The 26499-nt window shown below is 40.6% G+C and overlaps 1 protein-coding gene across 8 annotated transcripts in view; it reads right to left on the minus strand.

The window, feature by feature from the left end:
* LOC140204170 (ecto-NOX disulfide-thiol exchanger 2-like) overlaps positions 1-26499 on the minus strand; it is a 267263-nt gene that overhangs the window by 97956 nt on the left and 142808 nt on the right. For 5 of the 8 annotated variants that reach the window (XM_072270620.1, XM_072270619.1, XM_072270617.1 and 2 more), the window contains one exon: positions 17551-17694. The exons of 2 other annotated variants lie outside the window; for them this stretch is intronic. Coding sequence is in view for 4 of the 6 variants with exons in the window: in XM_072270619.1 (XP_072126720.1) it covers positions 17551-17694 (144 nt within the window). In the remaining 2 variants the exon portion in view is untranslated. Of the gene's footprint in view, positions 1-14860; positions 14941-17550; positions 17695-26499 lie in introns of those variants that run through there. One more of the 8 variants, XM_072270621.1, reaches the window with a different exon arrangement.

A 26499-nucleotide genomic window follows, 5' to 3' on the forward strand; every position in this document is an offset into this window, starting at 1 on the left:
GTTCACACTGCAACGGATATTAGGCATTTTCAGATTTATTTACTCTGAAGACTGTTTCTGAAAATCTCCGTTTTCGGGGGATGAAAACACCATTTTAGTGTGGACAGAGGGTCAAAACGAAGAGAAAAAGCTTAGTTTTCAAAATTATCCAGCATATTGTGGACGTAGCCTAAGTAACTTGGGACAGATTATACACCTGTGAAGAGATCACTAAAATGGCAGATAAAGGGATTCTTCTGAATATTTATGTGAATAGACTTCCAGGAGAAACTTTACAAAGTTCTGTAAAAGAGTACCATAAAAAATGAAAGTTCAAGATTATACAAAACAATCCTGTGTAAATTGGGTGCTTATAAATAAATCCAATAAGTTTCCACCCCTTGTTTTATCTTCATACACTTGGCACAATATGTAGTGCTATTCCGCTGCTGTCAATTAAAGTACAGTATTATCAATACTCATTTTTAATTGATCAACGTTTCCTTTTATACCAAAATACAGCAAACCAGAAGAAGATGATAGTGGAATTAGATTCTGGCCTCAGTACTTTGCATTGCAGCAGATGAGGCTTATAATTTGCAAAGCACTAGGTTACTTTTGCTAATTGAATTCAAGGTGGTATTTGTCTCATTAATGCTTAATACTTCAGCAGCAGCATTATAACTTATAATGTGTGGAAGTTGGTACCAAACATTAAGATAGCTCAAACCATTTTAATGCTAAGGAAATAAAAATATAATGTTTCAGGTCAAAAGTCTACATCAAAATTTTAATCCAACATTGTTTCATACAGCATACAGAAGGAAAGTTCACATTCTACTTTAACTGGCTTGAGCATCATGCAAAAAACTGTCAATCTTAGAACCTCACAAATGTAAATAAAATTTCAAATGAATCTTTAAGTTCACCTTAGCTAAGAGTGTTTTAAAATTATCAACTTCTTTTAGTGCAAGGAAATTCAATGGTCTGTTGTGTATCTAGTTCATTAGAAGCAGCAGTCCATTACATGCTCACAACAAAAGATTAGGGAAACGTGAGCAGCTTGGGCTGTCATTTCAACCCCTGCAGTGAACACCATTTGGTTCCTGATTGGTTTGGTGATACACAGAGTGACTGATTTTTTTGATAGAATATACCTGCACTTAGTACACAGAAAAAACATTAGTGTAGCTGTGGATTTGTAATCTGGCGCACCAGAATTATAACTCTTGTCCAGTTGTCTTTCAAATAAAAAAGGAACAAAAACTGTGGTGCTCACTTAAATATTTTTACCCAGCAGTACTTCAAATTAGCATAATCTTAATGTGCTAGGCATCTCTCTCTTTTCATCAAGATCAGCAAATGGTTATAAAATAACAAGAAATATAAATACAATGTTATTTTCATGAATTAATTACTAAAATTATCAATTTGCAATATGACAGAGGGTCATTATCCATTTAAAATCTCAAAAACAATGCCATGTAATCTGTTGCACTGACAAAATTCTTACTTTGTACATATAGCCATAACAACAATATAGGAATCATTCTCACAGAGTGGTGTGTCTACTTAAGGTCTGAGTAGAAAATAGAAAGGAAAGGTACGTCGCATCCGGAGTTTCTCTGGTTAGCGGATGATTTCCCTCCACGCGTCTCTGACGTAGTGGGGAACCGCGTACGAGGCAAGTTACAGAAGTGGTTTGCCATTGCCTTCTGCTGGGTGAGTTTCCAAAGAGATCACCAGTTCGTAACCCAGCACGGATGGAAAGTGTGCAGGGGAGCCAGCTGGATTCGAACTCGGGACCTTTCGTCCCGAAGTCTGACGCTGATGCCACTACGAAAATACATGATTTAAATAGAACTTTTAATGTGGAGTTGAACTGCACCCACCAAATCCCATATCAGAAATGACTTACATGGTAGCAATCACTCAAGGTAAAAGGTTGTTGTTTCAAGTCTGCTTCAGAGTCTTGAGGACAAGTGTCTGGGCTGACACTCAGAACCATAAAACAGTACAGCAATGAAAACAGGCCATTCAGCCCAATCCATCTATGCTAACAATTGGGCACCCTTCTTGTTCTTACCAGATTTCCTCGAACCTGGTCTGTGCATAAATTATCAAAGTGCTCATCTAGACATTTAAATCAGTAACCTACCTTCAATTCCTCAATGCATTCTAGCTATATACTATTATCTGGGTGTAGAAGTTCCCCTCATTTAAATCTCTCCCTTTTACCCTAAATTATATCCTCTGTATTTATCTACCTCTGATATGGGAAAGCGTTTCCTGTAGTCTATCCCACCTATATTTATAAATTAATATACTTACTCATGACTCTTCTTAATCTCTGAATAGAGATCTAAACTAGGTTTTATAAAGTTGGAGCACAGCTTCTCTATTTCTGCATCCAATGCCCCAACAAATGAAGAGCACGTTCTCATATCCCTTCTTGAACTTTATTACCTTCCTTTGTTGTCACTTTCAAACATCAGAGGACTTGTATATCAAGGTCCCTCAGTTCCTCAAAGTCCCCAAGATCTGATCCTTCTTGTTCTAATTTCCTCAGTGCTCCTAAAATGCATAATCCCACACTTGTTTGGATTAACTCCATCTCCCATCTTTCAGCCCATTTCACCAACACATCAATGTCACTCTGTAGCCCAAAACTACCTTCCACACCATCCACAACTCCTCCAATCATTGTGTCATCCATGAACTTATTGATCACATCTCCCATCCAAGTCACTCAAATATATTTCAAATAGCAAAGGTCCTAGCACTGATCCTTGAGATAAGATTAACCAGGGGTATCCAATTGCAAAAACAACCCTATATCATCACTGTCTGGCTCCTATTGGGAAGCTAATTTGCCAACAGCCTTGGATCCCATGGGCATTAAATGTTTTAAACAAGTCTCCCTTATCATACTTTGTCAAGGGTCTTACTAATATCCATGTAAATTGCATCTACTACCCCAACCTCACTGATCATATTGTTATTTCTTCAAAGAACTCAGTCAAATCAGGCTGCTTAGCAAGATAAGAGCCCATAGAATTACAGGGAAGTTACTAGCATGGGTGGAGCATTGGCTGATCGGCAGAGAACAGAGAATGGGTATATAGGGATCCTATTCTGGCTGGCTGCTGGCTACCAGTGGAGTTCCAGAGGGGTTGGTGTTGGGACTGCTGCTTTTTACGATGTATGTCAATGATTCGGACTATGGGATTAATGGATTTGTGGCTAAATTTGCCGATGATACTAAGATAGGTGGAGGAGCGGGTAGTGTTGAGGAAACAGAGGGCCTGCAGAGAGACTTAGATAGTTTAGGTGAATGGGCAAAGAAGTGGCAAATGAAATACAATGTTGGAAAGTGTATGGTCCTGCACTTTGGTGGAAGAAATAAACGGCCAGACTATTATATAGATGGGGAGAGAATTCAAAATGCAGAGATGCAAAGGGACTTGGGAGTCCTTGTGCAGGATACCCTAAAGGTTAACCTCCAGGTTGAGTCGGTGGTGAAGAAGGCAAATACAATGTTGGCATTAGGAATGTGATATTGAGGCTATATAAGGCACTCGTGAGACCACGCAGAGTATTGTGTGCAGTTTTGGGCTCCTTATTTTAGAAGGGATATACTGGCATTGGAGAAGGTTCAGAGAAGATTCACAAGAAAGATTCCAGGAATGAAAGGGTTACTGTATGAGTAACCTCTGGCAGCTCTTGGGCTATATTCCCTGGAGTTCAGGAGAATGAGCGGGGATCTCATAGAAACATTCTGAATGCTAAAAGGCCTGAACAGATTAGATATAGCAAGTTACATCCCATGGTAGGTGAGTCTAGAACAAAAGGGCACGACTTCAGGATTGAAGGACGCCCATTTAGAACAGCAACATGGAGACAAAGTCATTGGGTGCATTTAAGGCAGAGATAGATAGGTTCTTGATTAGCCAGGGCATCAAATGGTATGGGGAGAAGGCAGGGGATTGGGGATGACTGGAAGAATTGGATCAGCCCATGATTAAATGGTGGAGCAGACTCGCTGGGCCAGATGGCCTACTTCTGCTCCTATATCTTATGGTCTTAAATTGAGATCTGCCTTTAGCAAATCCAAGCTGGCTACCTCTGACTAGTCCTTGATTTTCCAAGTGATCATTAATCCTCTTTCATCCAGTATCTTCTTTGCCACTGACGTTAGCTTCACAGATTTATAATTACTAAGCTTTGCCTCACTGTTTTTTTTTGAAATGAGGAACGATCATATGTGCTGTCATTAAAATCACATTAGTCATTTGGTATCGCACTTGTGTCAGATAAAAATTCAAAAATCTCAAATTGTCTGCAGGAAAGATCATGTTCATTGAGAGTCGCAATTCGATGAGCAACTCTTTGGTCGCAGTAAAACAGTGGTGAGGGAGACACTGATGATGACATTGCCCTTTGCAGACAGTAGGGGTATCACTCTGTAAATTCCATAACTAGATGTATCTCCTTTCTTCACACTGTTAAGATTCTCGCATTTCTGAGGTCCTCCAGCATGCCCTCCTATTCCCAGAGGAGGGTGATAAATTTGTGAGCGATTGAGAGTGAGAGACTAAAGTTCTTCTCCACTAAGTTTCAAAATTTAATTAACAATATTTTATGCTCCCAAGGCCTTATTTTTTCATAGACATATGGCTGTATCGTCTTTTAGCTGGTCTAATGAACCAGCTAGTTTACTGTGGGGTGGAGTTAAAGTCAATGATGCCAAGGATGGTATCATAGTTAAAGCGTTTTCCAAAGTGCTTTTTTTCCAGCAGATAATGACTGCCTGTCTCTGCTTAATATGTTCTCCCCCTTACTTGGAGTCAGCAATGAAAAATCCAATAAGCAAACTGGATCCCCTATGTTCCTTTCACCCACCATATTGTTGTTAAGATCGTGCACTGGACAGAATGCTTGAAAAGAAGTCTGACCATAACCAACATTTTGTCTCACTGCAAGGATATCTATATTACATGTGTCATGATAGGATGATTAACTGTTGGATTGATTACTGACTGTTACGTCAGTCAGTCTGACCTTAAACAACAGTGACAACAAAGCCACTGCTCCAAGAATCAATGGTGAACTTCTACAAGAACTAATGTAGTAGCAGTTGGTCAAGATGATCAGATCTTCAAGCCTGCATGGTCAATCACTAGAATCATATGAGGGGTGATTGATAAGTTTGTGGCCCAAGGTAGAAGGAGATGAGTTACTAACTTCAAACTTTCTGCATTATCACTCAAAGAGTTGAACTGCACGTGCATGTAACGAGAGTGTCTTGGACCTCCAGGTGGTCTACAGCAGAGGTGATTGATAAGTTTGTGGCCTTAGGTAGAAGGAGATGAGTTATACAGCCCTTGTTACATGCACGTGCAGTTCAACTCTGTGAAAATCCAGAAAGTTTGAAGTTAATAACTCATCTCCTTCCACCTTAGGCCATGAACTTATCAATCATCTCTGCTGTGGACCGCTTCTGGAGGTCCGACTTCTACAAAGAAGCGATCCGTATGCTCCACGACCGCTGGCCTAAGTGTGTAAGTGTAGGAAAAATAAATGTGTTAGGTTTTCTAAAATTGACTCCTTCTACCTTATCTATCACCCCTTGTAGCTAATCTTTAGTGCCACTTCCTAAAACTTGCCCAACATCCCAATATCCCTTTATTCTCTAAATATATAGAAACTTGTTGATCTCCATTTCAAATGAATTCATTGAGCCTCCATAACCATCCAGGGTTAAGAATTCCAGAAATTTACCACCCTCTGAATGAAGGTATTTCTCCTCATCCTAGTTTTAAACAAACTATTCCTTATTCTGAGATTGGCCCTTGGTGAAGACTTCAGTCAGGGAAATACTTTATACTTTATTGTCGCCAAACAACTGATACTAGAACGTACAATCATCACAGCGATGTCTGATTCTGCGCTTCCCGCTCCCCGGATTACAAATCGATAGTAAATATTAAAAATTTAAATTATAAATCATAAATAGAAAAATGGAAAGTAAGGTAATGCAAAAAAAAAAAAACGAGAGGCAGATCCGGATATTTGGAGGGTACGGCCCAGATACAGGTCAGGATCTGTTCAGCAGTCTTATCACAGTTGGAAAGAAGCTGTTCCCAAATCTGGGAATATCCTCTCTACATCCAGCCTGTCAAGCTCTGCATGATTTCTTTTCACAAATTTCATTAAGATAACCTTTCATTTTCCTAAACATTTGAGAATACAGGTTTAATCTACTCACCCAGCATCCTTGGAACATTCACTTTGCTAGTGAATATTTCCTCTTCTCACCTATCCTTTTTTAAAAGCAAGGAGAGCACAATTGTACACAATAGCCCTGATAACGCTGTCACCAAGGCCTCATACAATTGCAGTAAAGCTTGTGTATTTAAAGTCTTTCATTTTAAAGGTTAATATGCCACTTGTCATCCAAATCACTTATTCCAGCTGCATGCTGGTTTTCAGTCACTTGTGTAAAAGCAGACTCAAGTCCCTTTGAACATAAACACCACCTAATCTCTCACTATTTTAAAAGAAATATTCTGCCTTCTCTTTTGTGTTCCTTTATTCAACTTGTCTACTCCCATTTGAAACCTTTTCACATTCTTCTCCATACTTACAATCCCACCTAGCTCAGCAGCAACATCAAACACCAAACAGTATTCTGGGCTCACTTGGCTGCAGATTTTCTCAAGCTCAGTGAGCAGAGACTCTGTGTTACCAACTGAGAATGGAAGTTTGCTGATAAACAGTATGTACTTTTAAGTAAACTGCGTTTGACAGTTATTCCTTGGGTCTGAACCTAAAGGCCTCTGGTAGAGAGGCAGATCGACATCTTGGCACTGCGAGCAGGGTCCCAATATGTGGTAGACCCCTCGCCAAAATTGAATAAGTGGACGGACGGACTGTTGGGGTGAATCAGAGACGAATGGGCCCACAGGGTAAGCCTTAACCTTGGTTCCTCTCTGCTCTCTGACGTCTCTGTTTGTTCTCTAATTTTGGTGGGGAAAATCCACTGACAGAACCCAAAGGGAATAGTAAAAGAAGACAGGCGATTTGAATCCCTCGGAATAGTAAGTTAATACAGGTTTCCCCCGTCATCCGAAGGTAGAGCATTCCTATGAAACGGTTCGTAAGCCGAAATGTCGTAAAGCGAAGAAGCAATTACCATTTATTTATATGGGAAAATTTTGTGAGCGTTCGCAGACCCAAAAATAACCTACTAAATCATGCCAAGTAACACATAAAACCTAAAATAACAGTAACATATAGTAAAAGCAGGAATGATAAGATAAATACACAGCCTATATAAAGTAGAAATACTTTTCCACAATCATTACTGAACTGTTCTCCGGAGCGAAAATCTCACGCAAGCGCCGTCGGCAGAAAATCTCACACAAGCGCTGTTGGCAAAGACATGGCAGAAACACTCTCCCCAGTAACCTTTAAGCTATGAAGCTGCCAAATCATACCAAATAACACTTAAAAATACACAGCCGATATAAAGTAGAAATAATGTATGCACAGTGTAGTATCACTTCCAGGAATTGGGACAGCGCCGAGCACACTGATGATGGTGTGTTAGACTGAGTCGTCGGAGTTTGGGTGGTGCAGTGGCCCCCCACCCTCCAGGCCGCTGAGCGACACATTGCCGCGAAGAACACAGGGGTCCAGTGGTAGCCGGGAGGTACATAGCACATCTTTAAGAAAACAGCCAAAACAAACATGCTAATTAATTAGGTGCCGCCCGTAATTGTCGGCCCAGATCAGTGCCAATTTCCGATTGCGTCGTCTGTGATCTGGGCCGAAAATTACGTGTCGGCGGCACCTAATTAATTAGCATGCTTATTCCGGCTTTTTTCTTAAGGATGTGCTGTGTGCCTCCCACCTACCTTTGCATTCTCCGCGAATTGGTATCTGTCCGTGGCCTGGGGGTTGGGGTGGTGGGACACTCGTCTCCTATTTCCGTTAGAGCAGGCAGCTCATCTTCTCCTATGACTGCCCGCCCCGATGTCGAAGGTCGAGGTTTGTCGTCTGCTGTGGCTAATGTGGAAGGCTTGCTTGACTGCTGAGCCTCGCGCATTTTTCTATCATATAGTTCTTTAATAAGGGCTCAAACCATCCTGCAAATATCCCCTAAACCGACATACCCTTTCAAAATTAAAGCCGTACTTTATCATTACTCATTCGGTTTCGATTGTTAACCTTTTCTCTTCCAATTGCATCAGCTTTTCATCTGTCAGTTCTTGGTGATGGGATGCCAAAACCTCTTCAACATCATCTTCGTCAACTTCCACAAGCCAAACTCACGTTGTCCTTACTTCGTTCACCACGAACGAAACGCTTAATTATGTCTAGTTTTACCGTAAGTGTAACACCCTTACGAGCTCTTTCAGGTTTTTTCCGATACCATAGAACTCATCTTGCAAACGGCTGCTCACAGGCTCATGTTTAAGCAATGCTGGCGAGAATCCGGGGGAGATGGCTGCTCGGGGCTGCCTTTTACCGCGCGCTGAATTTTTTTTCGTAACAGTGAAAACACCTTCTGAAAGCGAAAGTAGGGTAATAATGTAGGTCTTTCGTAACAGTGAGGTTTCGTAAAGCGAACGTTTGAAAAGCGGGGGACACCTATACGGGCAGTTCGAGTCCCCGGAATATGATGGTTGCACGCTTAGACAAAAGGCGGGGGGGAGGGGGGGAGTAGTCCGCTACAGAAAATAATAGACAAATAACTAGACAATGAAAAAAACTGAGACAAATGTCATTCCAATTGTCTAAACATTTGGGAAAAGACAATTGGCCTGCAGGAGGTACATTTGATTTAAATTTAATATGGAAAGGGAAGGCAGGGAAAGAGTATGGTCACCTGATTGGTCTATGGCGATAAGGAACAGATATAAATTAAGCTGTTGGACCGATAACACTAAGCGAAGAGGGATAGACGTACATGATAAAGGAGGCAATCCTAGCAGTTGGCAAGAGTTGAGAGAGATATGTGAAGAATGAGATAAGGGACAGAAACAGACAAAGTAGACAGGGAAAGAAATCATATCAGAGACAAAATATACTGGCCATGGAAGAACAAATAAAGGGAAACAGAAAATAAAAATAATTCTGGGGTACCCCGCCTCCATCCAGACATACCAACAGATTCCCCAAACGATACTGATGATGATTGGGAATGGGTAACACGACCTAAAAACCCCACCATACTATCCACAGCTGCATCGGTGCCCATTTTACCACGGTAAGATTCCCCACCCCCACATGCTCTCACCCTGATGCCTCAGTCACTAACTCAATAGTCAATGCATCGCCACTGACCAATGTAGTTCCTCCAGGACAGTTGGGAAGCCCAATAACCATATCTGCCTGCACACAGTCAGACTGGACCTCTCCTGAATTGGACCCCTGAACAAGGGCCATTGGTTTTACCGGGACCTATACAGATTCAGCATCAATTGCCCATGAGCACCATTTGTAACCCACTAGCCGGAGTAGCAGGATAAGCACCTGCCATGTAAATCCGTAAGCCCTGGACCCCTTCCAAACTCTGTGGTGTACTGAATGCCACCCCTGACAAATAGGTCGACCCTCATGGGTTCTGTAGTTATTTAAGAGATGTCCTGACTATTTATTCCGCTAACTCTCGACATTTGTTCCCTCTGGCTATGGCCACCCTTACTCCTACTGATCAGACACAATTCACCACTCGGCTCCGACATGGCAACTGGGAGCTCCTTTATAGACAACCAAGGCCAGCGCCGTGCAGGCTATGCTGTTGTTTCCAACATAGAAACTGTGGAGTCCACTTCCTTTCTTTCTCCTCACTTGGCGCAGCAAGCTGAACCCTTTGCGATCACTGGAACATGCATTCTAGCCACTTAGAAATCGGCCAATATTTGTACGAACTCTAGGTATGCCTTTGGAGTCGCTCATGACTTCGGCCAACTTTGGAAAGCTAGGAGTTACTTCACCTCCTCTGGTATGCCCATCACTAATAAAATTTACATCAACAGCCTTTGGAAAGCTAGGGGTTACGTCACCTCCTCTAGTATGTCCATTACTAATAAAATTTACATCGACAGCCTTTGGAAAGCTAGGGGTTACGTCACCTCCTCTAGTATGTCCATTACTAATAAAATTTACATCGACAGCCTTTGGTCTGCCATCTGTCTTCCTTCACACTTGGCCATTATTAAATGCTCTGCACACACTGAAGGTACGACTGAGACTGACCGAGGAAACAACAGAGCTGACTCGGCTGTGAAACAAGCTGCCCTTACTGGAGCACTGATTGTTCTCCAAATGACGAATCGCCTGGGAAAAACTGAATCCCCTGTTTCCGAATCAAAGGGTATGCCTGGAATTGAGGATGTGCGTGTTTTAGAAGGGGAAGCCTCTGAAAAAGAGAAAACCACCTGGAAATTGGCTGGATGGTTTTTGCTCACCGACCGAGGACCTCTGGCTTACTCCTGCCTGTCAGTTCTGCGTACCTGAAACTATACTGGGCTACATTGTAGATCTTGTACATACCAGCACTCACCTTGGCAAGGAGGGAATGGCAAGGCAATGTTTGGAATCGTGGTGGAGCCCGGTCCTGGAGAAAGTAGCAGAGAATGTTGCTAGATGATGTCTGATACACCAAGAACATAATCCAGGAAGAGGCACCCCATGCCCAAAGGGCTATACCCTGTTGTCAAGATACTCTTTCTGCCAACTACAAATCGATTTTATCGAATTACCAGGTGTGCACTGTTATAAATATTGTCTTGTAATTCTTGATGTTTTTAGCAGATGGATTGAAGCATATCCTAACACGGATAACAAAGCCGATACTGTGGTGCGTATTTTGTTGAAAGAAATCAGTCCCTGCTTCGGGTACCGGAGCAAGTTGTATCTGACAATGGCCCTCATTTTGTGGGTGAGATTAATACCCAACTATGCCAGGCTCTGGAGATTAAACAGACATTCCATTGCCCCCGCAAAGCTCAGGCCACCGGCCTGATTGAAAAGGCTAACGGGATACTGAAAAACAACTTGGCTAAACTAGGACAAGAAACTGGTCAAAAATGGCTCAAAGTGCTACCAATAGTCTCATTCCAAATGAGAACTCGTTATCAGACCAAACATGGTCTGTCGGTGGCCGAGATAGTATATGGTAGACTGTTAAGAACCCCCTGGAAGGCTACCCTGCTGACCCCAAAATTACCTGAGATAGACCCAAATCAAATGTCGAGTGAAATTATAGGATGTCTCCTGGCACTAACCAAATCTCTCCAGGTCTTGCATTCGCAGGTGAAGGGGACACACCAGGAAGGAGTGAAACTGGAAAATGAACATCGAGTCAACCCAAGAAACTTTGTTCTCGTAAAGAACCATCTCAGAAAGAAGCTTGAGCCTCACTGGAAAGGACCCCACCAAGTGTTACTGACCACTCCGACGGCACTCAAGCTACAAGTACCTCCGAAATGGACGTATCTAGTACATGTCAAAAGTATGCATTCATGACGAAGTTATTACTGCCTATACTTGTAATTTTAAGCACTTGTATTGTAGTAACCAAGCCAAGCACCTTCCTGTTGCTATGCTATAGTTACGCTGGGAAAGCTGTCTCATCTGCATGCTGGGTATGTGCAACAATTCCTCCCCATGGGAAGATAGCGGTTCCCTTAATAGCCATTCAGCTGAACAGCAGTGAACAACGGTCAGTCCAGGCCTTTCCTCGTGACACTCAGACTAGCGAGGCTCAAAATTGCACCAGTGATGTGACTGGAGGCTATGGGTGCCACTGCTTTGATTGCTGGTACATTCGTTCCCCAGAAAAAGTCATCCAACAGGGAGGTCAGGCATCATGGCCCTCCACCATTGTCAGATCTGACCAACCAGCAAATACTATCTGTTACTGTAATTTCAAAGGTAAGGGGACTTAGTTTCTGGGCAATAGCACCTGTGCCATTTATACAACAGCCAAACCACCGTGCCCCCTGAATGGAACTCAATGGCTTTGCAGGGAAAGGGCCTTCTTGTGGCTCCCAGGAGAGACAGCTAACCAATGGGACACCCAACAAGAGGGCAGAAATTGGATGGGATACTGCCTCCTGGCTTACCCTGTACCCCACATGCGAATGCTGAAAACCCTGGACCAGCACCCTTCCCTCCTATGGCAAAAGCGAGGAATCTCACAACTGGAGCACTTCTGGATGATAGCTTTTCCCTTCTGCGGGGCAGCCCACAATTCAAGGGAAATCATCAACCTGGCTGTAGTTTTGGAGGAGATGGCCATTAGTACCACTAAGGCCACGGGTGGCATCCAGGATCAGGTTAGGGCCATCACCGCTGAAATGATAGCACTACAACAGACTGTTTAACAGAACCGAATGGCCCTCAATTTTCTTCTGGCTGGAAAAGGAGGTGCATGTGCCGTTATAGGTCAAGAGTGCTGCACCTATATCCCAGGTGAATCAGAGAACATTACCTCTTTCTCCGTTCACATTCGAAAGGAGTAAGTAAAATCCGGAAACCTATATGGCTTTAGCTTAAAAGAAGGATTGTGGCCTTTCAGTGGCATCTTCACAGGATGAAGCGGTATACTGCTACAATATGCTATCATCAACTCAGGAGTACTCATACTTGTTGCACTCTTTCGGTATTTATGGCCCCTTGTCAGCCGCTACTTTTGCCCTACACCCACTGGGATATTTATACAAAGAGTCCTCCTAGAAGAAAGGGGACCTCAGAGAGACCGAGGTACAAATGATGAGGATGGAGACTACGATGACACGGAAGGCCCTTCGGCCTATCCCATGGGTTACTATCTACCCTTCTTACATGAGTTTGAAAATTAAGATATACAACAACTCTGACATTGATTATCCAGTTGTCACAGAATGACAAATGGAGGGAATGAGGAATTATATACAGAATTAAAAGGGCTAAAACCTAATTCACTTATTGGCTGTTTGACAAGTCGTGCTGTGAGAATAATGTATGACCAAAGAAGAGTTTGTTCCATGAGAAGCTTCTCAGTCTACCCATATCAAAATATGTGATAACAATGTATATCTGCAGCTCCAAACAGTATTCTGGGCTCACTTGGCTGCAGGTTTTCTCAAGCTTGGTGAGCAGAGACTCTGTGTTGCAAACTGAGAATGCAAGCTTGCTAATAAACAGTATGTACTTTTAAGTAAGCAACACACATCAAAGTTGCTGGTGAACGCAGCAGGCCAGGCAGCATCTCTAGGAAGAGGTACAGTCGACGTTTCAGGCTGAGACCCTTTGTCAAGAACTTTGATGTGTGTTGCTTGAATTTCCAGCATCTACAGAATTCCTCGTGTGTACTTTTAAGTAAACTGTGTTTGACAGTTACTCTCTGGGTCTGAACCTAAAGGCCTTTGATAGAGAGGGAGATCGACATTTTGAAAGGGCGCCCCTCTTGTCCAAGATTTTCCCAGCATGGGAAACATCCTTCTCACATCTACTCTGTCTAGGCCTTTCAACATTTCAAAGGTTTCAATGAGATCCCTCCCTCATCCTTCTGAATTCCAGTGAGTACAATGTTCAATAATCAACTAGTAACAAAAATACACATAACTTGATCATATTATGTCATCATTTATGGAAGCTTGTTGCACACAAATTTCCTGTTTGCATTTCCTGTACTTAAAGAATGAAGAGACTTCAAAAAAATACTTCGGGATGTCCAAAACTGGCCATAATAGACTCCAAATAAATCCAAGTGTTTTATTTCATGCCATTTGACTCTATTTCTGTGTCTTCTGGCCAAGCAATATTCCTAGGTATATTGATTTATCGGAATGGAGGTAGTTCCAGGAAATGGGAACACAAAAGTAACTGGTAAGATTGTGTTACCTCAGCATGCACTGTCACTTAGAAGCCCCTGATTATCAATTACCTTCACCTGGAAAGATTTAGGGAATAAATAGGATGCTGGGGTCTCAGAAAAATAGGACAAATATCTTTCATCTAATGGGTTAATGCTGGAAGTTAAGTCTTAGAATATCATTTACAATTTTAATCAAATACCTGATTCAAAGATGACTTTTGAAGAAATAACAGAAATTGTTCATTACAGCCAAATCTGATACAAGAATAAACTGACCATTTAATTCAAAGTTTGCTGGAGTGAGTCAAATGTAGCATCTTTCTGGCCTTAATCAACCAAAGTTACAATCTTGGCTTCACCTGCTGTTAAGTACTGAACATCATTCAATAGTTTAAAATACTCTTGACCTTCAATATATTTAAAAACTACCAACATAATTTTTCAAACATAGCTGAATGCACTTAGATCATGAAAAAGAAATTTGCTTTCTTCTGTGCAGGCAGATTACCCTGTAAAATTATTAGGGTGGCAAGTTGTTCACTAAGTATCACTACAAGGTTATCATCACTTTTGACTGAACAATGCTCATATGTTCTGGTTTTGTTGGCAATTAGGCAGATAAATGTCCTTGGATTCTCTCCCACACAAAAAGGTACCAACAGGAAACAGGCAGGCAAATGAAATTGATGCCAAGATCAACTCAGCCATGATCTTATCAAATGTGAAATAAATACATAATGTTGATCCTGAAGCCAGCTTTCTAAGTTCTTATCACTGGGGGGAATTAGAATTTGCTCTGCAGAAAGAAAAGTGGCTATATTTTCCTACAGATGACTAAAGGAAGAAAGATTTAAAGGTGTGTGAATTGATTGCCTGTCAAACCACTTTCTTAGCGATTATGCATAACAAGGATGTTTCATATAAAATAGGAAAGATAAAGATACGTAATCTTGCCTTCAGCATTATCTATCACTGTCCAAGACAAGATTTCTAATATAATTTTTTTACCTTTTTTCTGCAGACTTCCACCATTAATTATTCCATCAATTCATAAAACCAACTGATCTGCTGCTGGTGATAAAGTGTGAATTGAAAACACTGGTCCACTTGTCTGAGGCTCACACATCACAACTAAGGAGGAAAGCAAAAACTGCTAGCAGACGCCATGCATCAATATGGTAAACTACTACTGTCAGAAATAGAGTTTACAGTGCTGTTCAATCTGCCAACCAGTTTTTTCAGAATTGAACACTTGTCATTAATGATGCTTAATTTATCTCAATTAACTGCAGCTCTCTGCTGATATAGATTTTCAAGGATTGCCATTAATGGTTATTTTCCCTTTCTCAGATTAAATGGCTCATAAAGGCTCAACTTCATGATACAATTGCTATCGCTCCCCATACACCTGAATAAATCAGACATCTGCAGGAGGCCTACAAACAGTAAGGTCAAACACAGATTTTAGTCAAAGAATGGGAGATGAAAGGGCTGTCACTGAGAGATAGATAAAGGTGAGGTGCAAGAAGGACGTGGCAGACCGAAAACAGCAAGAACTCTTCTGGTCAAGATGCCAAGGTCACGGCTCAGACTTGGTTGTATATTTTAGGTTTGTAGTAATGGTTTTTGAGGGTGTGGGGGGGGGGGAGTTAGGGATAGGGATGTGGATGAGTTAGAGGTCAGGCTGAAGTCAAGGCCCTCACTCCACGTTCCAAGGCCAGCAATGTGGACTTGCTAGAAAGGACATCTGTGGATGTATGGCAAGCGCGGTGGGCGGAGGCCAGTGAGGATGAGGGCTAGTCAGTGATTCACCCCAGGTCAGCAAGTCCCAGGATAGGAGGCATGAAGTCCAGTGACCCCCTAGGTCAGCAAGTCTGGAGTTTAGGCTGTCATCATTAGCGGAGTCCTAGGGTCGACACCGAAAAACCAAACCCAAAGTTAAAGGACAAAGTCGATGAACCTGGAAGTCGGGGCTCAATGGCCACAGGGTGGGTCTGTGAGTCTATTGGGGAAGTCAAAGGCCTGTTGTCTGTGAGTCCACAAGTCCACTGGAGGTTGGAGTTCCAGAGGTGACCTGTTTCTGTATGAGAGTGGTGGGTGGGAGGGAGGAAATGGGCTTGTTTTGTTGTCGTTCTGTTGTTGCTGTTGTTTGTGTTGCTTTTCTGAACATTATAGGCATGCTATGTTGGCACTGAAATGTGTAGTGACACTTGTGGGCTGCCCCCAGCACATCCTTAGGTTTTGTTGGTTGTTAATGCAAACAGTGCATTTCACTGTATGTTTCAATGTATATCTGATAAATAGATGAATCCAAACCTAATATATGTCCATGAGGGATATGAGGATATAGGGAGAGTTGTTGTTGATGCTAATATTTAGTAGAATCACTTGGTAGGCTCATGTTCCTGTTTAGTGCCCTCACACCCTACTAGTTCAGCAGCCTGACATGAGAATACTTTGAGTGTTGCAGTTTCAAGGAGCCAAAGGAAGTCTTTTTGTGAGAACTCAGTCTCATCACTGTTCAAGGACTAACAAGTTTGGACTTATATTTAAAATCTGCTCCGTAATTGAACTGAAGCCTTACTATATACCCCATTGTATTTCTCTTTCTCTGAAGATATCTCTGAATGTTTCCTAGAGATAATAAAAGAAATATTAATTTCCATTTATTCCTTTCAATTTTACTAACAGTTACCATGCAAGTCAGAAGGCATTAAGGAAAATGTAATTGAAAATTCTCTAGGCAATACTGCTTTTGAGTAAATACACAACTAATCAAAGATGTGCCTGCCAGTTTAGGTGAATGTTACTATTCAGAGTACAAGTTCTTTTGATGTCCTTAAGCTTCACTAAAGAACAAATGATTTGGCTGTTCATTCTTTTTCTATTATTGTGTCTTTGCTGTGCTCAAGGTAACCATTGTATAAGCTTCAATAACATTTACATCAGTTCAAAAATAATCAAATGGTTGCAAAGCATGCTTGTGAGTTCTCAGGGCAAAAAAAAGACGAGTTGATCTTCCACAATCATTGCCACAGTAGCAATGTCATTACAAGGGGTGGTTGATAAGTTCATGGCCTAAGGTAGAAGGAGTCAATTTTAGAAAACCTAGCACATTTATTTTTCAACATAGTCCCCTCCTACACTTACACACTTAGTCCAGTAGTCGTGGAGCATACGGATCTTGGACCTCCAGAAAGTGTCCACAGCAGGAGCGATTGATAACGTGGCCTAAGGTAAAAGGAGTTGAGTTATACAGCTCTCATTACATTCACATGCAGTTGAACTGCATGTATATGTAACGAGAGCTGTATAACTCATCCCCTTCTACCTTAGGTCACGAACTTATCAGTCACTCCTGATGAGTTATTAACTTCAAGCTTTCTGCATAATCACTCAAAGAGTTGAACTGCATGTGCATGTAATGAGAGCTGTGTAACTCATCTCTTTTTAGCTTAGGCCACAAACTTATCAATCACCCATGCTGTGGACACTTTCTGGAGATCCAAGATCCATATGCTCCACGACCGCTGGACTAAGTGTGTAAATGTAGGAGGGGACTATGTTGAAAAATAAATGTACTAGGTTTTCTAAAATTGACTCCGTCTATCTTAGGCCACGAACTTATCAATCACCTCTCGTACATCATAATATATTTTCCGTATTTCTTAAAGTGAATTAGGGAAGGCAAGTCTCACCTGCAACTATACTGTTTCGTTTCCTTTTCTTTCCTGGTTCATCATAGTGATCAATGGAACATTCTGTTACCAGCGGGCCATTTGAATCATTAAAATGTACTGGCTCATTGTTGTCTGCCGGATCAAACGGCAGCTGGTTAAGCCCTATAAAAGTCCGAAAATAAAGATCACATATCAAGCTCTGACAGCAAAGAGCAAATGCATTAATTAATGTTAAAACAGAAATCTAAGCATCTGTGCATTGGATAGCATGCGTTGGAATCATGTAGCACAGGAGCTGACAGTTACACTTTTTGAAATTTGAGCACTTGGTTTCACATAAACTTTAAGAAAAGAGAATATATTCAGCTCCTCTATGCTTTCATAAGAATATAAACACATGCAGCAGAAGGCCATTTGCTCCTTCTGTTCCGTTGTTCAATAAGATCATGGGTAATTTTACGTCTCTAGGTACATTTTCTCTGTACTAAACCCATATCTTTAGTTCCCTAAATATTAACAAGATCTATGTTTAACTACATTAATAAAACCTTATTTATTTTTCAAATGAATCGGTGCATATGAATTTTTAAACACAGTGCATACCTAACTTCATGGTATTTTTTCCACGTATATTCAAGTTATAAATTTTGCACAACTCAATTCAGGTTTGTGGCATAAATTCATTACAGAATCAGTATCTGTGGTGACCATATAGTCAGGAAAACAAGGAGGGTAGCAAAGATCGGCCAGGGACTACAGGCCAGAGAGAATGACTTCAGTTGCAGGAAGTTATTGGAGGGAATTCTTGATAAGTTAGGGAGATGGCCTGTGGAATAACAAATTACATACAATTTAAATTGTGTCAGGTGATGAATTTTGGACATTCAAACCAGGGTGGGACTTAAAAAATGAATGGCAGGACACTGTTGAGTATTGTGCAACAGAGACACTTGGGAGAACAAGTTCAACGTTTCACTGAAAGCAGCTATACGAGTAGACAGGATAGTGAAGAAAGCACTTAGCATGCTTGCCTTCAAAAGTCAGGGCATCGGGTTTGGGATTAAGGACATCATGTTGAAGTTATACAAGTCATTGGCAAGGCTACACTTTGAGTGCGGAGTACAGTTTTGGTCACTGTACTCAATACTCAAAGTGTAGCCTCACAATGACTTAGAAAGGACTTTGTCAAGCTGGAGAAATAGCAGAAGAGATTTAAAAGGATGCTGCCTGGACTGGAGGGTCTGAGTTATATGGAATGATTGGCCATGCTGAACCTTTGTTCGCAACAGCACAGGAGAATGAGGGATGACTTCATTGAAGTTTATAAAATCATGAGTGGTACGAATATCATGAATGAGGCATAGTCTATCCCCCAGGATAGGGCGTTCTAATCTAGAGAACACAGATATAAGAGGGAAGAGACTTGAGAGGTAACTTCTTCACACAGACAGTAGTGAGCCCTTGGAAAAAGCTGCAAGGGGAAATGGTTGAGGTGGATAAAATTTCAACATTTAAGAGGCATTTGGATAGGTACATGGAGGGGAGGAGCTTGAAGGGTTATTGGCCAAATACAGGTGACTAGGACTATCAGGTAAGATGTCATGGCTGGCTTTGACCAAGAAGGCCAAAGAGCCTAATTCTGTGCTTATTACTTTATGAACAATGTAAAAATCCTAAGGGGCTTTCATTTCTATTTTCTTCATTAATTATCGATTATTCAAATGTTTGGGTGAATGAGGCAAAGTTCATAAATCTCAAATGCATCAGATTAAAACCTTAAAAACTAACACAAGGACCAATAGTAAGATAAACATCATGCTTCTCTAATACTGTATAGGATTGTTACTACCTCCTACTGCTAGTTACAGAAGTAAAACATCATATATTGCAGCCTTGCAGTAATGAACTAGTTGAGAACCAAATGTTCACGTTTTTATAGCTGGTCATTGTGTTACTGGATACTGCATGTTGCACAGATCATTCCAAACATAGCGTGTCAGGCAAAAATTGTCTACAAGGCAGTTAAACTTGATATTGGGATCTCTTAAGCCTTCCAGGAATGATGATGACAGATTCTTCACATTTATCTTGTGTTCTTGAACATTATATTTCAAGGAGAAAAAAAACTGGGGTTTTGCTTTTCCCCTGCAAGCCTCGTCTTTTTAAAAGTAGTGAATGCTGCATAAGAAAATTTGAAAACAAAGCCAGCATCTGTGAATATAAAACAAATTAATGTTCCTTTCTTCACCTCTATCTCTATATGGCTCTTTCATTGGAATTTAGGAAGTTGGCAGCATTATTTCCAGGCAGCAGAGAAAGAAGATGGAATGATGGTAAAGCTGTTAACCACAAGGGATGAAATCGCAAAGAGGTAACAGTGAAAGACAAAAGAAATTGGCAATGGGCCATTCAAAAGGCACAAGAGAAAGATGCTGAATTTTTATGACACTTGTCACTTTAATTTATCTTACTTCCCCTCTGACCTGTATATCCTTGAGCTCTTGCATTGTTCTAATAACTTTTAAAGCAAAACCATGATCTCCTTTTTCAAAGAGATGCATTATTGAATTCCATGTGCATTTGACAGGCTACAATTTCCAATAATAATTAAATCTTTGCTGGATCTATGTTTTGTTTCTTACCTCATTACCCTTCTTTTACTTTAGACATTATGTCTTTTGTTTTGTCATTTTGTGGCAGAAATTCTTAAACAAAAACAATTCTTAGACAATTTTGTGCTTTTGGGGCAATGTTTTCCTTTACGCAAGAACAAATGAACACTTAACTGCCCAGCATATTGACAGTACCATTATTTCATGTTGAAACTGAATCAGTAATTGATGTCAAGGATGCAAATCTTAAATCAGAGATGAGCACTAGATCACAATGCTGTGCAATCCATGAAACATCACTGCAGGAACCACAGGCTAAACAAATGGTTGCCATGAACTGACTATTGGACAGAAAGCAAGACACCAGATTTAGGACTTGAACATTCCAGTGGAAAAGTTTGAGAGCTGTAAGATATTATATCAGGGTATGCCATGAAGCTAGCTCTATACATCTGGTATCAGTATCAAACTAAATTTAACAACCTCTCAGCCAGCAAAGATTAATGGAGTTATCCACAAATTGCATTTGGCAATATTAGCATTGCTTCACCCACCACACAACAGCTCCTACTTACAAGCTCTGTACATATGCGTGTGCACGCATGCACACACACACACACACACACACACACACACACACACACACACACACACACACAGCTGTTCTGGCAGTGCATTCATCTTCTACATTGCCCTTTCATGTTTATCACAGCTCTGATATTCACCTCACATGTACCAACGATTCAGCTGTCTCATGCAAACACATGTTGAGAAACTTAGCAATACCTCTCCTTTCACTTGGCAGGAGAAATAGCTAGAAACTGTTATTCATAATGGCAAACTGAAAAGAGTGGGAGGGCAATGTGGCCACTTTCAGTCAACAGCAGATGATGCAGCTATAGAACTTTGTGCTGATGATAATGGACTCTGTTGCCACTAAATCTATGCTACTCAGCCAGATAGCCTAAATGCCCGTTGCTCACACTGTGACAGTATGTGCTAAACGGAACTGTAATAGCTGCTTGTGATCATAAAAAAGACATGAAGTTGTAGCAGTACACCCTTTGGCCTTTTGTGCTTGCTCTGCAATTCAATGACGTTTGATTTGTTATATTTTGGTCTTTTCCTCCTCCAGCCCTATATCCCTTGTTTATCCTAACATTCATAAAACTTGTAATAGCCTCACTCTATCACACTGTCCCTCCTCCTGCCACTCTGTGATAGTGGCTTACAGTTTATTATTATCACACCCATCCAAAATGCCTATATATTTGATTGCAAATGCAGAATTGTTTCCTCTGACTAAGGTGACAAATGGAGACTCAAACTAAGGAGGTCTGGCACTTGAGATATTGAAGATATACTTCTCTGACTAATAGTTAATCATCTGAATTTCCTGCTTAAGGAAGCAGTGGAGAATCAGTTGCTAAGCACACTTAAATCAGAGTTGAACAGGTTTTAGGTATTAAGTGAATCAAGGGAAATGGGGTTAAGTGCAGGAGAGTGGTGCTAGAGTAAACGATCTGTCACAGCCTGAGAGAAATGCAGTGAGGTAATGATAACAGTAATAGTGTACTGCAGCTTTTGTTCTTCATAGTTGTGTGTTCGTGTAACTCGTGTGACTGAGACAAAAAATAAATCACTCCTTGCCATTGAATTCTCAATGGTACCCAGCTTTACTAGGACCAGGCAATCCCCTTACCTTCCTATAAATATCAGGGCCTATGGCACAGAAACAAACTTTTGTAATAATAACACAAAGCTACTTGCAGTTAAGGTGATGTGAAAGAGGCAGAGTGACAGAGGGAAAAAGACTACCATCAATAGCTTTCAAATATTGCTACATGTACTTGCAAAATGAATTGAACCTGTAGGGAAAGAGAGAAAAAAAACAAAGACAGCGAATTAATATCCTCTTATTCACCATTTGCATCAGTTATGATGCCCAAAGAACACCCAGGCTCACACAGGGAGCCGGCTCTTGCAGGATGGTTTTCTAGCAGTGGCAAAGATGGAGAGAGATGACCAGTTACATTATCAGTGCGGGTATGCACACTCATCATGGGGGGGTGGGGAGAGAATGTGGACAAAAGAACAAGACCTGACTAAAGATCTGCTTTGTTAACAACAACATCTATTAAACAAGGTGATGAGAAATTTATTTAATACCCTGGCTCCTGTTCAAGCCAACACTCTGCAATCTAACCACTGAATTTAAATTAGTCCAATGTTCTCTTTTTTTTCTCTCTCACCATCTACAATGGTCTAACTCTAAAGTGAATTGGAGTGATCAGTGAATTACCATTATCTGAATTGCCTGTGAATAACTAAGCTCACACAGTAAATTGTGACAGTACTTTATAATTTGACCATTTAGCTAAATGATAAGTGGTTGCACTATAGCTTAGATTACACAATCATTGGCCAGAAGTGTTTTAACATTCAACTCTGAGCAGATATTCTAAAAGTCTAAATTCCTTTATGAATGCTAGAAAGTGAAGGATTTTAATTCACCTCAACTACTCTCAATACACCCAATCATGTTGTATTGGTTATTTCCAAGAATTATATATTTTTTCTATTAATTGTCAACATTCAGTGCATTTATGATTATGATTCTGAAGTTCTATGAACCTCAGGATAAGGGAAGCTATTATGCGGAAGGACAGCTTTGGAGTTTCAGAATGGTGTAGCAGTTCCTTGAAAACAAAACCTCTGAGAGAGTAAACCAGAGTATTCTACCAGTATGACATGCTGCCAAGTAATGAATTTTCAAATCGAAAAAGGTACGTTTGATCTATTATTACAAAACCAGCAAAGACGAACGATCTTCTAGCAATTAAAAATTAATGAAACTAAACTAGCGATATTACTGTCTAACTTGCAGTCCAATAGTGGTATTAGCATTCTAATAGCGCCACTAAGTGTTCTAATAGCATTCTAGCATTCTAATTAGTGACCTAGTTTGCAAAATAACAAAATTAGTGTCACTAATTAGCATATTTCAGTAAAATCAGCGTTAACTAATTAACGGTCAACAAAAAAAAAATCATTGCCCGTGGCTCACTCCCTCTGGCCAACATATAACCACAAGCGTGAACAGGCAACTATACTCATTTGCTTCTACCACACCACAATCCACATGACAGATTATCATAACAAATGCGCCAACAAAGTACAATACAGATAGAAAATAGATACATGGCTACAGCGGACAAAAAATAGTTACAGCTACAGGAAGCAACACACATCAAAGTTGCTGGTGAACACAGCAGGCCAGGCAGCATCTCTAGGAAGAGGTACAGTTGACGTTTCGGGCCAAGACCCTCCGTCAGGGTCTCAGCCTGAAATGTCCTGACGAAGAATCTCGGCCCGAAACGCTGACTGTACCTCTTCCTAGAAATGCTGCTTGGCCTGCTGCGTTCACCAGCAACTTTTATGTGTGTTGCTTGAAATACCAGCATCTGCAGATTTCCTCGTGTTTACGGCTACAGGAAAAAGTTTGCAAACTCTTTGCAGTTATCTGGCTTTCTGCATGTGGTCTGATCTTCACCTAAGTCACAATAATAGATAAACACAATCTGCCTAAGCTAATAACACACAAACAATTGTACTTCTTCTCATCAATAGTGAGTACACCATTTAAGCAGTTACAGTCTAAGTTCAAAAAAGTATGTAAACCTCTGGGGTAATGCCTTCCACAGAAGCTGGTTGGAGTCATGTTCCATTTATGGGTTGCAGAGGTGCCCTGCCCTATAAAAAAGACATACAGTCAGGTTATTGACAGAGACTGCTCTGCTGATGAAGATCTGTTTATGTGCACCATGCCTCGATCAAAATAACTTTCAGAGGACCATAGAAGAATTGTAGAGATGCAGGAGGCTGGAAAAGGCCAGAAAAGCATTTCTAAAAACCTGAGTGTTCATCAGTCCATAGTAACAAAAATTGTCTACAAATGGAGGAAACTTAGTACCGTTGCTACAAAGATCCTGCAAAGATCACACCAAGAGCACAATGTGCAATGCTGAAGGAGGAGAAAAAGAACCCAAGGGTAACAGCAAAAGACCTGCAGAAATCTCTAGAACTTGCTAAAGTCTGTTCATGTGTCCACTATAAGAAAAACACTGAACATGAATGTTGTTCATGGAAGGACACACAGAGGAAACCACTGCTCTCTAAAATAAAACATTGCTACATGTCTCATGTTTGCAATAGACCACCTGGATGTTCCACAACGCTTCTGGGACAACACTTCTGTGGACAACACAAAATACTCTGCAGATGAGACAAAAGTTGAACTTTTTGGCAGAAATGCACACCACTATGTTTGGAGAAAAAAAGGACACCAATACCAAAACCTCAACCCAATTGTGAAGCATGGTGGAAGGAGCATCATGGTTGGGGCCTGATTTGCTGCCTCAGAGCCTGGATAGCTTGTAGCTGTTGCGGGAACAATTAATTCAAAATTATATCAAGGCATTTTACCAGAGAATGTAAGGGTAGCGGTCCACCACCTGAAGCTTAATAGATGTCGGATGATGCAACAAACAATGATCTGAAACAGAAGAATAAATCAACAACAGAATGGTTTAAAACAAAAAGAAAGTTTGTGTTTTGGAATGGCCAAGTCAGAGTCCAGACCTTAACCCAATTGTGATGCTGTGGCCTGACCTGGAGAGGGCTGTTCGTGCAAAGTATCTCAGAAATATTGATGAAATGAAACAGTTTGGTACAGAGGAATGGTCTAAAATTCCTTCTCGCCATGTACAAGACTGATCAGCAACTACAGGAAATGCTTGGTGGAGGTTATTGCTGCTAAAGGAGGTTCTACCACTTACTAAATGCAAGTGTTCACATACTTCTTCCAGCCTAGACTGTGAATAACTAAAAATGTGTTCAATATAGAAAAGTACAATTGCTTGTGTGTTATAAATTTAGGTAAATTGTGGGTCTAATATTGTGACAGATGAAAATCAGACCACATTTTATGAGAAAACCAGGTAATTGCAAAGGATTCACAAACTTTTCCTTGCAACTGAATATGGCTCGTACAATGGAATTGATAGGTGTGCCTCCTAGTTCTTCATCTATCTATGATAGTGAGTGTCAAGGGATAGCTATGTAATCTTAGCATCAAGAGCTTGCAAATTCTACAGACGGTTTAATATTTTTAAAGATTGGCTTCATAAGCTACATGTTTTAATCCTGTTGTGCAGTCCACATGGGGAAAAGAGGTTTTTTAGATTGAGAAGACTACGGTTTTTTCCACAAGTAATATAGTCTTGAATTCAACATAACTGCTTTAAATATGTTCAAAGGTAAATCATTATACCATGTAACATCAAGTAAATGATCAGTGTAGCACTTGGGCCTTATCAAAACCGAACAGCAAAGATATATAAAAAAAATTGTTCAGAATTTCCTGAAAAAGAAGTGAAATAAATTTGACAACAGATAACATTCAACAGTATCTCAAGTCTTTTATGGCGAGTTATCATACAAAAGACTTAAATTAATTACTTGGAATACTTGAAGTGCACTTTTTTAAAATTCAAAATTCTGTTTCCAAAATGATAATTTTACTTTTTTCATATAGACCTGTTAACATTCAGGTTTTCTGATAGTTCCAATCTGCTGGCAGCGTCCTCCTTGTGCTCTTGCTACATAGCCAAAGGCGTCATCACTAATGCACTCAAAGTGGCAGAACATAATTAACTGCTTAGATAACTTTTTGAGTTCTAGTCCCTGTAAGGAATTGAACTGATTTTCCTTGCACTCATCAACAAAGCTGCAGAATTTTAAACAGTGCAAATGCTTCCTGTCCTGCGAGCAGCCTACACCATTTCTTAATCAGAAATGTGACTGGGGACGCAGCAAGTAAGCACTACATGGGGATTTACATCATCTATGTGCACCTTATGTGCTAGTATGTCATTCACAATGAAGCGTGTTTTTTCTTTAAGCATAATGCATGCTACTTAACTTTGTTCTCAAGATGAAAACATGCTAACCTGCATAATACTTATAAAGCAAGACACACATTACAGAATTTTTAACCCTTTTAAGATTTTTCTGTTTTCTTCCTCCATCCGCTGGGCCTTCCCACCTCTTAAAACTTGTTACATAAAACACCAATTTTACCTCTGATTAAAGTCAGTAATCTGAAACAAAAACACTCTCCCTCCCACAGATGGCTTTCCCACTGAAAAGGGGTTTTAGCTTTCAAAATCACGTCATATATGTTCTCCTGTTGTTTGATAAACGATGCTTTGTTGACTATAACAATAGGCAAAGCTTGTAATATTATTCTACCTTCACTGCTGTTTCAAAATGAATAATAAAATGAATAATAAAA

Source organism: Mobula birostris, chromosome 10 (genome assembly GCF_030028105.1).
Source record: "Mobula birostris isolate sMobBir1 chromosome 10, sMobBir1.hap1, whole genome shotgun sequence".
Taxonomy (NCBI): domain Eukaryota; kingdom Metazoa; phylum Chordata; class Chondrichthyes; order Myliobatiformes; family Myliobatidae; genus Mobula; species Mobula birostris.